The sequence below is a fragment of the Chlorocebus sabaeus genome, chromosome 6 (genome assembly GCF_047675955.1).
Source record: "Chlorocebus sabaeus isolate Y175 chromosome 6, mChlSab1.0.hap1, whole genome shotgun sequence".
In the NCBI taxonomy this organism is placed as follows: Eukaryota; Metazoa; Chordata; class Mammalia; order Primates; family Cercopithecidae; genus Chlorocebus; species Chlorocebus sabaeus.
The window spans coordinates 60,494,415-60,509,112 of record NC_132909.1 but is presented as its reverse complement, the minus strand read 5'-3'; the positions used below and the strand labels follow the sequence as shown (position 1 = coordinate 60,509,112).

The following is a 14,698-nucleotide window of genomic DNA, read 5'->3' as shown; positions in this document are numbered from 1 at the left end:
CCCAATACCCCAGGTCAAATGCCACGACTCCAAGAACGCTTGGGGTGAGGGGCTTCAAAGGGGCCTGCAAGGGATGCCCGGCTCCCAGGACCACACAGCCCACCGCGGGGGTGCCGAATGTGGGGCTGCAGGCCAGGGCCAGGTCCCTGCTCCCGCCAGGCTCAGCTTCTTCAAGAATCTGCTGTTCTCTCCCGCATGGAGGCCGCAGGAGTGGGGAGCAGCCCGCAGCCTGCCAGGAACCCTGGCACGGGGCGGGGGCGCTGAAGTACCCCTCACCGGCAGCGGCTCCTCCTCTGGTGCGCCGTTCTGCACCGGCTCCCCCGCCGCCTCCTCGCTGCCCAGAGGCTGCTTCTTGGACTTCTTCTTGCCTTTGGTCCGCTCCTCCTTCTCCTTCTTGTGCTTCTTCTTCTTATGCTTGGGAGATTTCTGGAGCAGGAGGGTGGTCAGGTTCAGTTCCCAAGCTGCTCCAGCGCACCCCCCTCACAATGCGAGGTCGGGGCCACAGGCTGGGCTGCTCAGGCTGAGGGGCCCATGTGTCTGGGTGGGATGGTAGGACCAGCTACGCCTCAGGCCTACCGGGACGAGCTCAGGCCAGACCCAGCCCAGCGGAGGCTGGGGCCGTCCCTGGCTGGCGGCAGGCGGCAAGCGCCAAAGCAGCTCAGGGAACAGTCCCTGCCGACCAGGGAGCCATGCATGGCCAACTGGTGAGGACGCCACTCTTGAAGCAGCCACGCACACCCACGCACACACCCGAGAGGGAACACACACGTCCACGCACACTGCACAAATGTTCAAAGCAGCACACTGTGTGGCCACAAAGTGGAAGCGGCCCAAGTGGCTATCAACAGACGAGTGGGCCAGCACAGCGTGGCCGGTCCATGGAGGAACGGGGTCGGCAGAGGGTGGCCTGTCCACGCACCAGAACATGACCCAGCCATGAACAGGAACCAGGCTCTGACCCAAGCCATAGTGTGGATGCACCTTGAGGACATCACACTCAGTGACATACCACACACAAAAGACCACACACTGTATGACCCCATTTCTGTGAAATGTCCAGGACACACTGATCCACAGAGACAGGAAGGATGCGTGGGTGCCAGGGCTGGGAAGGGAATGGGGAGTAACGGCTGGTGGGAATGGAGTTTCTTTAGAGGTGATAGAAAGTTCTGGAACTAGACAGAGGTGATGATGGTTGCACAACTCTGTATATATACAGAAAACCACCATATACATATTTCAAATGAATAAACTCTATTAGACTTATGAACCATGTGTGAATAAGGAGATTATTAAAAAAACAAAAGACCACAACCACAACAAAAGGCCCGTGAGAAGTCCGATGCAAAGGCGAGAGCAGGGCTGCCCTGGGATCTGGGTGGCGGAAGCTGTCCGGCCCCACGTTGGAATGCTAGGGCGCATGCAGCCCTCCACAGCCACTGGGGAGTGACAGCCTCACCTTGTCCTGGTCTTGCCCCTCAGCGTTGTCCTCCTCAGCCTGCGCCTCCGTCTTGGCGTCCTCACACTCGTCCTTCGGGGTAGTGGCGGCGTTCACACTGAGCTCCTCCTGCAGGGAGCCAGGGCTCAGGGCTCATGCTGGGCAATGAGGGGCCCCACTCCACTTCACTCCAGGCAGCCTCCATGCCGCACACCCTCAGCTCACCCTCACCCCTGCCTGAGAGGCCACAGTGCCCTCCGAGTGACAGGGAGCCTGTGGGCACAGAGGCCCTGGCCATCCTCCCCTTCCCCTGGCCCCTGCTTGGCCCACTGGGACGTGGGAGCATGACCCCGGCCCCACTCAGTGCTGCGAGAGTGACTGCGAGAGCACAGGGCCTCAGGAGACCCCAGGGCTCTTCCCTGAGTGCCAGGTATGACCTCTGGAGACACGAAGGCCGGCAGTGGCCAGCTGCTGGTCTCTTACCGTGGATGGAGCAGGGGCGGGGGCAGGGGCAGGTGGCGGGGTGGTGGACAGCCAGAAGTCCAGGTCCTCAGCCTGAAATCACAAGACAGGCTGTCAGCAAACGCAGTGCATGGTCCTGGGAAGAGGCGCCGGGGACAGCAGGGGCCAGCTGCCCTTGCTGCCCCCAGGGCACTGGACCAGCTGGGCCTTGCAGAGCCTGCGAATCCAGGAGCTGATGGTGATGTCCTCAGCCAGCCCTGCTGGCTCTGGCTTTTGCTGCCAGAAGAGGGCCAGGGACATATCTGTGGGTGGGTATGCGCCATTCCAGTGGTCAGAAGGCCCCTGGTGGCCCGTATGTCTGCCTGGGCCCCCTGACGTGGGTGTGCACAGGCCCCCAGGCTCTGCGAACATGCGCTCCTTTGAAAAACCCATTTCTTTCTCTATGTGAAAATCTGCACACAGATGCTGCAGAAACAGTTCTGGAGCTGCACACAAGGGTGGCATCTGGACCACACTGAGCTCTGACCATGGCTCCCCAACACAGGTGAGGACACGGCTCACCTGTGGGATTGTCGGCTCCTCCTCAGTCTCCCCTGACGCAAGTGCACAGCCAACTCCCCTCGGAAGCCACGCGTCCTCCCTCTGCCAGGGCACAGGGTGAGGCGGCTGGCGCTCGCTGCCTCAGACTCACAGCCATTTCCCCTGAGCTCACTGCTGCCCCCAGGCTGTCTGGGAGTTCAGGGCAAGAGAGGGGAATGGGCCGGGCGCGGTGGCTCAAGCCTGTAATCCCAGCACTTTGGGAGGCCGAGACGGGCGGATCACAAGGTCAGGAGATCGAGACCATCCTGGCTAACATGGTGAAACCCCGTCTCTACTAAAAAAAAATACAAAAACCTAGCCGGGCGAGGTGGCGGGCGCCTGTAGTTCCAGCTACTCGGGAGGCTGAGGCGGGAGAATGGAGTGAACCCGGGAGGCGGAGCTTGCAGTGACCTGAGATCCGGCCACTGCACTCCAGCCTGGGCGACAGAGCGAGACTCCGTCTCAAAAAAAAAAAAAAAAAAAAAGAGAGGGGAATGGAGAAGGATGCTACCCTGGGCACTAGCTTCACCTTCTTCTCCTTCTGCTTCTTCTTCTCCTTGTCTCTCTCTTTCTCTTTGTGCTTTTTCTCTTTCTTCTTGGGTTTCTTGCTCTTCTTTTCTACCATGGGAACGTCCTTCTCGGGGGATTTTGAGGTCTCGGCGTTTCTGTGTTTCTGAATAGGCAGCTTCTCGCTGTCGGCTAAGGGCCTGGAAACGGGAACAACCGGGCCGCACATCAGCACCCCTGGTCACCCCCCAGGACCGCCAGTACGTGCTGTGTCCAAGCATGTGACAGCGCGGGGCCCGCTCCTCCCGCCCCTGGCCCCAGCCATGGTCCGACGTGGATCTGCCCAACACGGCCTGCTGGAGGCTCTCATGGGAGGGTCTGTCGAGGTATGGGGACCTTCCGAGCACCCCAGGCCTGGAGACTTCAGAGCCCACACTTGGGGTCTTAGTTGGGAGGGCCAGCCAAAAGCAATGCAGTGAGGACGTGGTCTGGGGAAGGCCCGCCTGCACCCCGTCCCAGCCTGTCCACCCTGCAGAGCCCGGCCCCGCCCACACCCCGTCCCAGCCTGTCCACCCTGCAGAGCCCGGCCCCGCCCACACCCCGTCCCAGCCTGTCCACCCTGCAGAGCCCGGCCCCGCCCACACCCCGTCCCAGCCTGTCCACCCTGCAGAGCCCGGCCCCGCCCACACCCCGTCCCAGCCTGTCCACCCTGCAGAGCCCGGCCCCGCCCACACCCCGTCCCAGCCTGTCCACCCTGCAGAGCCCGGCCCCGCCCACACCCCGTCCCAGCCTGTCCACCCTGCAGAGCCCGGCCCCGCCCACACCCCATCCCAGCCTGTCCACCCTGTAGAGCCTGGCCCCGCCCGGAAGGGAGGATGAGAGGAAGGGAAGCAACCACCTGTGGCCTCCAGCCTCACCCTGAACCCCTGTGCACTCACTTATCCAGGTCAATGTCCAGAGCCCTGTAGGGATCATTGGGGTCTTTGTCATCCTCGTCGCTGGGCAGAGCGTTCTGACAGGAAGAGGTGAACACCATCAGTGGAACCCGCACCTGTGGCCTGGTGGAACCCCATGTATCTCGGACACAATGGGACTGCCTGAGACAGTCACGGTCATGGCCACGCCCACAGAGGCCACACGCCCATGCGGGCAGTGACATGGCTCCACCAGAGGCTCTGTTCAGCATCCAGGCACCAAGGGCGGCTGGGCCCCAGGACGCAGCCAACCTGCATCTGCCTCTGAAGCTGCTGGCCCCGGGGTGGGTGCGTGGGGACGTGCGCTCAAGGACAGAGGCGCCTCTCCTCCTAGGCTCTCTGGGGCAGGGCCTCATCCTGGCCACCAAGGAAGACCACGGGGAGATGCTGCTGTGCATGGCCCCAGGACACACACGTGTAGAAAGACAGACATCCCCGGGCCGGGCCCTCCAGTGAGGCTGACCTCAGGCATCTCCTCCGTGACAATGTCCACCTGCTGGGCAGGGGCAATGTCCTCGTCGCTCTCCGTGGGCAGCGAGCTGTGGCGGCGCTTGCCCTTCTTCTCCTTCTCCTTCCTCTTTTTCCTCCTCTTGTCCTTCTCCAGCTTCTGCCGGTGCCGCCGCTCCTCCTCTAGCTTCACGTACTGGTCTGACATGGGCAGCCCTGGGGACCGGAAGCGGGCAGGCACTCAGCACCGGGTCCCAGGGGCTTAAGGGGAGGGCAGCAGGAGCGGCCTACAGCCCATGTGAGAAATGCGGCGCTGACACACGGGAGACACTTGCCTGGAACCTTCAACGGGACGGAGAGGTCGATCTGCACCACAGGAATGTGTTCCACGCCCGGGGTGTCCTGATATCGCTGCGAAAGCAACATCCAGGCGTTAATGGTGCACTGAGGGGTGACACACGGGCAGGACAAGCCTCAGGGACGCAGGGGGCGCGACGCAGCCCTGACATCCTCAGGAGCCAGGAGTCCTGCCAGGGCTCTGGGCCACGAGGAGCACTGTCAACATCTGGAGGAACAGACTCTTACAGACAGTGAGGGCTGGAAAGCTCGTCACGCGAGTGACCCTGTAGGCCTACTGCGCAGGGAGTAGCAAATCCTCGTCCACTTTTTCTACCTGAATATTCTGTTTTCTCCTCAAATGAGAAAAGTAATCTGGCTTCAAGCCCAGAGTGAGGCAGCAGGTTGCCCACAACCGTGAGGTCAGGGCTGGACAGCAGCTGGGCTGCCGTGCACATGGAACAGGCCCCCCGGCTGGAGGATTGAACGAATGAGGCCCACAGGGAGGCACCCGCCCCTCAAAGGCTCCGCAGAGTCACTGTGTGGCCCCAGCTCCACTCCCAGGATCTTCCAGAAGGAACCTGAAACTCAGAGGGATGCCACAGGGCATGGGTGGTGAGGGTAGAGGGTGCTGAGGGACAGGCAGCCGGGGACGGGCCTCACCTTCTGTGGCGACGGCGAGCTCTTGATGTAGAAGGGGTTGTTGGCCTGCTCCTGCTTCCGGGCCTCTCGGCGCTGCGGGACACGACCTGGCATGAGCCCGAGCGAGCGGGCAGGATACCTCTCTATGGATGTCCACTACCAGCCACCCAACCAGGCAAGGCTGGATCTTTGGCTATTTTCACTACTGAGCTTTTACTAACAGGGAAACCAAGGCCCGCAATTGGGAAGAGCGCGTACTGGGGAAAAGGAATCGCTAACCCTCTGGGAGGCAGGGACGCCCATGCCTCCACTGCCAGGGTCAGGACCAGGACCCATGGAGGCCGCTGACCTGCCTGGGCTACCCGGCTACTGATGAGCAGCTCAGACGGGCTGGGGCTGCTGAGCTTGGGACAGGGCCTCCTGACTGCCAGGGCTGCCTGAAAGCACGGCCTGGAGGGTGCAGGAGCACAAAGGCCCGCACGCAGCCCACCATGGGCATTCCCTCTGTCGATGCAGGATGGAAGGAGAGGACTGCTGGAGGGGCTCCCCTCTCTGCACAGGTGAGCAGGGCGAGGTGGAGCCCCACACGGGGCACAGGGGCTGCATCTGCCTTGGCAGGATGGGGTCCAGGGGCCTCCTTCACCTTCCCCAGCTTCTGGTCTGGGTGGGCTGCACATGTCTGCAGTGTCTTACAGCAGCTATGGCAGGGTCAGGGAAGTGCCCCACACAGGCACCCACAGGCCCCCAGTTGCAGGTCGGGTTAATGGAGTTCTCCTCAGGGGGGCTCCTGGATCTAGAGAAGCTGTTCCCCATTTCTTTTCTTTTTTTTTTTTGAAATAGAGTCTTGCTCTGTCACCCAGGCTGCAGTACAGTGGCACGATCTCACTGCAACCTCTGCCTCCTGGGTTCAAGCAATTCTATTGCCTCAGTCTCCTGAGTAGCTGAGATTACAGGCGCCGCCACCGCACCCAGCTAATTTTTGTATTTTTTTTTTTTTTTTGAGACGGAGCCTCGCTCTGTCGCCCAGGCTGGAGTGCAGTGGCGCGATCTCGGCTCACTGCAAGCTCCGCCTCCCGGGTTCACGCCATTCTCCTACCTCAGCCTCCCCAGTAGCTGGGACTACAGGTACCCACCACCATGCCCGGCTAATTTTTTGTATTTTTTGTAGAGATGGGGTTTCACTGAAACCAGGATGGTCTCGATCTCCTGACCTTTTGATTCGCCTGCCTCAGCCTCCCAAAGTGCTGGGATTACAGGCGTGAGCCACTGTACCCAACCAATTTTTGTCACAGGGATTCACTATGTTGGCCAGGATGATCTTGATCTCTTGACCTCATGATATGCCCACCTTGGCCTCCCAAAGTGCTGGGATTACAGGCATGAGCCACCACGCCTGACCAAGATGCTCCCCATTTCAGTGAAGCTCAATGAAACTCAACCATAACATGAAATACCCACTTGGGGCTTCCTGGAGGGCGGCAGTGCACAATCTTGAGCCAACAGAACCAAGCTCCGGACTCAGGAGCCTCAAAGACTCCCTGGGACACGAGGGAGGAGGCAAAGGCCCACCAGGGGCACCCAACAGCTCACCCGAGCCAGCTCCTCCTCGTCCGCCTCGGACGGCCGGTGCTTGGGGCGCCGCTGCTCCTCCTCGTGGAAGACGGCCCTGGGCCTCTCGTCCTCTGACTCGCTGTCTGAGAGTGGCTCGTTGATCCAGGCGTCTAGGTCCAGGCTGTGCCGGACAGGAGGGTCACACAAGGCAGTGTGTGTGACCGAGTACGCGCCTGCAGGCGCCCACCCTGAGCAGGCTCACCACGTGCCTGGCCATGTGAGACCCCAAACAGTGGTGCCTGCTACCCACACAGGGCCAGCGAGGCAGGTATCACTGCCCCTTAGAGAGGATGCAGAGACCCAGGAAGGCTGCAGCAGGGTCACAGTGGGGCCCTCACGGCAGGTTCAGGCTGCCTCAGAGCTTGATGGCAAGGGTGGAGCAGGCCTACTTCCCAGGGAGCATTCCCAGGTACAAGCCAGGTCCCAGAAGCAGCGAGAGCCCCCGTGAGTCCAGAGAGGGGCGCACCCGCCCCAGGCCTCCAACCAGCCCCACCCCCTCCTGGCTGTTGAGGGCTGCAGTACCCCTTCTGTGCCTCCAGGCATCAGGGGACCACATCAGGGCTGTGGTTGCAATGCCCCCACCCCTGTATCCTTACCCTTCAGGGACTGGAACCTTCTTCTGGGCCTTGGGGGCCACTGGGTTCAGCTCCCCAGCAAAGAGAGCGCTGACCTCCTCCGCCACGGGCACGTCCTTGGCCTGAAGCTTCTGGATGTGCTTGACCAGCTGCAGGATGCAGGACGCCTGCGGGGGACACAGGAGTCACCGCTGGTACCTGCCCGGAAGGCCATTTGGCCACCCTAGGGACACTGGGTGGCTAAGCGCCTGGCACAGGGACATGCGGGCCCTCTGGCACAGCCATGTACCCACAGAGAGCCCAGCCTTCATGCCGTCTCCGTCGTCATCCTTGCCAAGAAGCGGCAGAAAAGACCAGTCCACAAACAGAACAGAGATGGGGGCACAACAGGGAGCTTTGCCCACTGCAGAAATGCCTCCCATAAGGCCTGTGCCCCGACACCAGAAGCACCACCTTGTTTGGCCCCGGCGGGCTCCCTGCCTCTGTGCTGGCTGCAACTCAGACACAGCCAGGCTGGGCAGCTCCAAGAGTGACCATGGGCCCAGGATCATGGCCAGCCCCCAGATAATGCCACTGCTCAGAGGAGCCCGGGGCCACGCCCCATGCAGCCTTCACGCTGGGTCTCCTCAGCCACTGGATGGGCTGACACCACTCCCAACCTCTCTCACAGATGACCAGGCGCAATGTTTCACATCTGTAATCCTTGCACTTTGGGAGGCTGAGGTGGGAGGATCATCTGAGGTCAGGAGTTTGAGACCAGCCTGGCCAACAAGGTGAAACTCCGTCTTTACTAAAAATACAAAAATTAGCCGGGTGTGGTGGCGGGTGCCTGTAATCCCAGCTACTCGCAAGGCTGAGGCAGGAGAACCCCTTAAACCCAGGGGGCGGAGGTTGTCGTGAAATGAGATCACGCCACTTCACTCCAGCCTAGGCAAAGGAGGTAAATTCCATCTCAAACAAAACAAAACAACAAACAGAAAAACAGAGACCTGGGAACTGGTGGGCACCAGCTGGCACAGGTGTACAGTCTGCTCAACCCAGAACCCATGTCACCTGCAGGGCACCAGAAAGAGACACAGCCAGCCCCAGGCTCTCACACCTGCTGTCTCGCCGCATATGAAACAGGCTCTTCCTATGGCCAGGAGCAGCACCCCCACATACCCAGCACACCAGAGACCTGTCCAGTCCCACTGACCTAAAGGTCCCACGTCCCACTGGCTAACCCCAAACCCCAGCTGGCACAAGTGGCAACAAAGGAATCTCAGTGAGTGGCTTCAGAAGAGGAAGGGAGGCCCCGTCAACCTGGCCGCCCCTGGACAGAAAGGCACTGAGGGCTCCCTGAGGCTTGGCCCAACGCGGAGTGCAGCCTTACCCGCTCCTGCACCTCCAGGTCTGCGCTCTGCACAAACTGGGGCAGCCGGTCCACCATGAGCTGGGTGACGGCCTGGGCGCCCTCTGCCTCCCCGGCCTGCTCCTTCTGCTGCAGGATGTTGGCGTACAGCTTGACCACGTTCTGCACATACACGGCCTGGATGTGGCCTGGCAGTGTGGTGACTTTGGGCCGTAGCATGGCCTCCAGAGTGTGGTGCGGTTCCTGCAGATGCCTGAGGACAGGAAACGCCGTGAGTCCCCAGGATGCCCGCCCCGGGGCTCCTCTCCAACAGGTGAGGACCTGGGAGGCCTGGGCTTCTCACAAACGAGGTGACTCTGGGCCTTTCCCATTCCCTGAGCTGTCTCCGGGGGCTGAGACACAAAGCAGAAGAAACCAGGGGCCGTCCATAGCCCATAACACGAACAAGACAGAGACGTGGAGATGACAGAGCCACTGAGCGGAGGAAAGGTCAGAAGAGGAAAAAGGACAATGGGGTCGACTGTGCAGCTGGCCCTGGGAGGATGAACAGGACGGGCGGGGAGCAGACGGAGCCGGGAGACCCTGATCTGCGGGACACTGGGGCCTGGGGGTGAGCCTCACTCACAGCTGACACCATGTCTTGGGACTTGGATATGTTTCTAGTCCACTTTTCTCCCACTAAGAATAATAGAAGTGGCCGGGCACGGTGGCTCACACCTGTAATCCCAGCAGTGTGGGAGGCCAAGGCAGGCAGATCATGAGGTCAGGAGATTGAGACCAGCCTGGCCAACATGGTGAAACCCCATCTCCACTAAAAATACAAAAAATTGGGCCGGGCGCGGTGGCTCAAGCCTGTAATCCCAGCACTTTGGGAGGCCGAGACGGGCGGATCACGAGGTCAGGAGATCGAGACCATCCTGGCTAACACGGTGAAACCCCGTCTCCACTAAAAAATACAAAAAATTAGCCAGGCGAAGTGGTGGGCGCCTGTAGTCCCAGCTACTCGGGAGGCTGAGGCAGGAGAATGGCGTGAACCCGGGAGGCGGAGCTTGCAGTGAGCTGAGATCCGGCCACTGCACTCCAGCCTGGGCGACAGAGCGAGACTCTGTCTCGGAAAAAAAAAAAAAAAAAAATACAAAAAATGAGGCCGGGTGCGGTGGCTCACGCCTGTAATCCCAGCACTTTGGGAGGCCAAGGCAGGCAGATCACAAGGTCAGGAGATCGAGACCATCCTGGCTAACGTGTGAAATCCTGTCTCTATTAAAAATACAAAAAATTGGGAGGGATTGCATTGGGAGTTATACCTGATGTGAATGACGAGTTGATGGGTGCTGACAAGTTGATGGGCGCAGCACACCAACATGGCACAAATATACATACGTAACAAACCTGCATGTTGTGCACATGTATCCTAGAACTTAAAGTATAATTAAAAAAAAAAAAAAAAAATTAGCCGGGCGAGGTGGCGGCGCCTGTAGTCCCCGCTACTCAGGAGGCTGAGGTAGGAGAATGGTGTGAATCCGGGAGGTGGAGCTTGCAGTGAGTCGAGATAGAGCCACTGCACTCCAGCCTGGGCAACAGACAGAGCAAGACTCTATCTCAAAAATAAGAGTTCGAGATCAGCCTGGCCAACATGGTGAAACCTCGTCTCTAATGAAAATACAAAAAAATTAGCCGGCCTTGGTGGCAGGTGCCTGTGATCCCAGCTACTCGGGAGGCTGAAGCAGGAGAATTGCTTGAACCCGGGAGGCAGACGTTACAGTGAGCCGAGATTGCGCCACTGCACTCCAGCTGGGGCAAAGCTTGGGAGACAGCAAGGCTCTGTCTCGGGGTGAGGGGAAGAAAAGAAAATGACAGAAGTGCTCGTCTCCAGGATGCAGGCTGGCTGGGGACCCTTTTGGCATCCCAGAAGTCGGGTGCCCTCCTGAGCTGGCACAAGCCCAGGGTGAGGAGCGCTTCGTGTGGCAGTAACGGGCGAAGGTAGCGGCTAGTGGTGCTGCTGCAGGGCCCAGGGCAATGAGGCATAGTGGCAAATCTCATGAATTTCCAAGAGAGCCTGGAAATCCAGACTGCTGTGAGAACTGTGAGTCTCAGCAACACATTCCCACCTCCAAGCAGGCCCTGTGACCCAAGCCTGCTCAGCAGTGGCTGTGATCTGTCCTCTCGGCTAGAGAGAATCTGACGCTCCTGGAGATGGCAGGGGCAGTTTCCATAAGACCCATCCCTGCGGCCCACCTGGAATCCGGCACTGAGACCCCTGTGCTCCCAGAGGGGAATCCGGCACCGAGACCCCTGTGCTCCCAGAGGGGAATCCGGCACCGAGACCCCTGTGCTCCCAGAGGGGAATCCGGCACCGAGACCCCTGTGCTCCCAGAGGGGAATCCGGCACCGAGACCCCTGTGCTCCCAGAGGGGAATCCGGCACCGAGACCCCTGTGCTCCCAGAGGGGAATCCGGCACCGAGACCCCTGTGCTCCCAGAGGGGAATCCGGCACCGAGACCCCTGTGCTCCCAGAGGGGAATCCGGCACCGAGACCCCTGTGCTCCCAGAGGGGAATCCGGCACTGAGACCCCTGTGCTCTCAGAGGGGAATCCGGCACTGAGACTCCTGTGCTCCCAGAGGGGCCTGGCGTGGGCAGGCTGGGGCTGAGCAGGTGCCTCCCCGGGCCACCTAAATGCCACATGGAGCTCCCACCCCACCTATGGCAAGCAGGGCTCAGAGGGGCCGCCACTCGCCCAGCTGGGACTGAGTCTTGTAGACACCCAGGGCCAGCCGCCTATCTGCAGCCCACCCCATGGATCCTCCCACTTCCCAGTCCTGGTGCCCACGGGCTCTACAATCTCCTGGGAGCTCCACAGATGCCCGAGGGCAAAGAGCAGACAGGGCGGCACAGACTCGCCTCTGTAAAGGGGGAATGGGTCCGACCATGGTCAGGGGACAGCTGCTGGAAACCCACGGACCTGTGGGCTGGGGCAGCGGGCGATGGGAGACAGCGGGAAAGATCTGCCAGGCACGTCCCTGGCCCCTACCCCTCAGAAGCCTGGAGAAGCTGCCGGCCTGGAGGCCCAGCGTCACTCACTCTGAGAACTCCCCGCAGATCCAGGCGGCAGCGTAGAGCACCTCGCAGATCCCGTTCCGCTGGGTGCTGCTGGCCAGCAGGTGTGCACTGTCGAGCAGCGCAGACATCTGGGAGACGGCAAACTTGCGGATGGCCTTCACACGGATGGCCACGTCCAGCATCTGGGCGGCGATGAGGTGGCCGTGCCGCGTGCCCTCCAGCCGGGTCAGCTCCACCAGGATGCTGATGTACCTGCGGGCAGAGGGGGTGAGTGAGCAGCAGCACGGAACCCCCGGCCGCGCCCCTGGGAGCGGGACGCACCACTCGAAGTTGGTGATGTACTGGTAGTTGGACTGGCTGCAGATGTCGATGATCTTGGTGAGCAGCTCGTCTCGGTAGGTGGTGCCCTCTGCCTTGTCCACGTGGGTCATCAGCTTCTTCACGATCTCCATCAGGTTCTTCTTGGACACCTGGGCAAAAAGAGCATAGGGACAGTGGTGAGGGTGGACACGGCCTACGGCCTGCGGCCTGCTTGGTGAGACACCCAACACCTGCTTCTGAGACAGAATCCACGGGACACAGGCAGGTCCAGATTCACAGATTGACCCCAGGGAGGCAGCAGGCCCCTGCGATGTGGGCTGGGTTAGAGGCATCCGGCCCCCAGCCAGGGAGCAACAACTGGCCCAGCATGGTCTGTTCTGTGGGCTTGGCCCCGCTCCCTCCACACACGCCCTCAAAGACACTTGTAGGCTTGGCCCTGGCCCCCTGTCCACACAGGCCTTGGAAGACAGGCATGGATGAGGGCTGGCGCCCCTCTGCCCTGCCCCACCACACTAGCTGATGGCCGAGTGTGAGGGGACTCCATACATTCCACGTGGCTCTGCACCCGACATTTAACGTCCCCGAGAGAACTAAGGCGGGCAGGTGGGCAGAGGGCACGCACCATCCCATAGAGCAGGTCAAGGGCCCGCAGCCGGATGGACTCGTCCTTGTCATCCAGGCACTGCAGGATGAGGTCCTTGTGGGACTGCACGGACTTAGGGTGGGTCTTCAGGATCTTGGACATGGCCAGCAGCCCCAGGTACTTCACTGCAGAGAGAGGCCAGAGCCAGGTCACTGGGATGGACATAGGCAGCAAGGTGCAGGCAGGGCCCAAGGCTCTCTGGGCCGAGTCTCCACCTCAGGAGGCTGCCTGGCCTTGGCAACCCGGGGGCGGACAGAGCGACACCCCCAGCTGGAGCTCACACGAGGGATGTCGCCCCAGCAGAGCCCCCACACTGGGAGCCGGGGTGCAGGCTGCCCCATGCCGGCTCCCTCGGGAAGGCCTCCCCTACCTACTACCACGCTGTAGTAGCTGCTGTCGGCTTTCCTCTTCCACCCAGCCAGCACAGGGAAGAACGCAGAGAAGACTTTCCAGCAGCATCAGGCACCCTCGGCCCGGGGCAGGGTCTCACCCGTACCCGACACTCACTGTTCACCCGACTACCCCAAACTAGCTCATGAAGAGCTAAGGGTGGCTGGGCATGAGGCACAGATGCCACAACCTAAACCAGGGACGCCCCAGCCACAGGGCACACAGCCGAACCCGTTCACACACTGCCATCTACGGCAGCTGTCAGGCCACAGGGCAGCACCGAGCAGAGACAGACAGCGTGAGGTCCACAGAGAAAACGCAGCAGTCCCCACCTAGCCGTGGGGGATGGGCCCATGGCCCCCAGTGGAAGCCTGACATGGTGGGCAGTACTGAGACCCGCGTGTGGGTGTTCTTCCGACACATCTGTGCCTGTGGCGAAGTTCAGTGTATAAATTAGGCACAGTAAGAGATAAACAACTAACAGCAACTAAGAACAGAACAATCATAAAACACACAGTCATGAGAGGTATGTCATCGTGGTCTCTCAGAATACCCGACTGTGCGGTCCTTGCCTATTTTTGGACTGTGATGGGGGTACCCGAAACCTCAGATAAGGGGGGCGACTCCACTATCTGGGCTGTTGCAGTCAAGTTTGCCAACTCCTACTCTGAACAAAAAGATCTGGCTTCAAAACGAACGTCCAAAACACTGCCCAGGTACCAGGTACCAGGCAGGGGCCGTTAATTCTAATTCCTCAGCAGAGCAGCACAGGGGCACCCACACACGGGCAGGCACTTAGGCAAGGGCGCCGCATGCTACTCCATCTCACAACACAAAGCCTCAGCATCCCCACAGAAACATGCAGAGGCTGAAACATCCAGAAATCTCGGACCAAGGAGCTCAGTGAGTGGCATCTGTCCAACTGCCAGGGTCTCCCCAGTGGGGGTCACTGCCACGCCCCCTACATCCCTCCTGGGACTGGGGCTCAGCAGGAGCTGGTGTTTCCCGGCCTCCTCACACAGACAGGTCGGGGTGCAAAGGCGCCGCAGGGCGATGGCAGAGGGCTGCCTCTGAGGCGAGTGCCACACATCCGGGAGAGAGCTGGGGTCACAGATGCCACGTCCACTTCCTCCTCACGCTAGGAGGACCCCTAACTTCACAGAGGCGGGGGACACGCAAATGACAGCACTGGGGAGGGGACGACTCACAGTTCTGATCGGAGTCCTCGATCAATATCCTTAATTTCTGAACACAAAGCTGAAAAAAAGAAAAAAACAAGGCTGGTTAGTTCCTCTAAACCAAGGGTGAGTCCCAGGAGCCCTCCAGATTCAACCTTAACCTGGCCTAAAGCCCAGGGTCAGCCC

General features: G+C 60.5%; 1 protein-coding gene across 2 annotated transcripts in view; it reads right to left on the bottom strand.

The window, feature by feature from the left end:
* Positions 1-14,698, bottom strand: part of AP3D1 (adaptor related protein complex 3 subunit delta 1) — a 59,789-nt gene that overhangs the window by 16,869 nt on the left and 28,222 nt on the right. Inside the window, exons 11-25 of one of the 2 annotated variants that reach the window (XM_073017149.1) lie at positions 14,543-14,591; positions 12,924-13,069; positions 12,302-12,450; positions 12,002-12,232; positions 8,944-9,175; positions 7,593-7,738; positions 6,976-7,117; positions 5,407-5,478; positions 4,743-4,818; positions 4,424-4,623; positions 3,925-3,998; positions 3,009-3,186; positions 1,922-1,993; positions 1,460-1,567; positions 277-426 (exon numbers count right to left, since the gene is read on the bottom strand). In XM_073017149.1, the coding sequence (XP_072873250.1) occupies positions 277-426; positions 1,460-1,567; positions 1,922-1,993; positions 3,009-3,186; positions 3,925-3,998; positions 4,424-4,623; positions 4,743-4,818; positions 5,407-5,478; positions 6,976-7,117; positions 7,593-7,738; positions 8,944-9,175; positions 12,002-12,232; positions 12,302-12,450; positions 12,924-13,069; positions 14,543-14,591 (2,025 nt within the window). The other variant, XM_073017150.1, reaches the window with a different exon arrangement.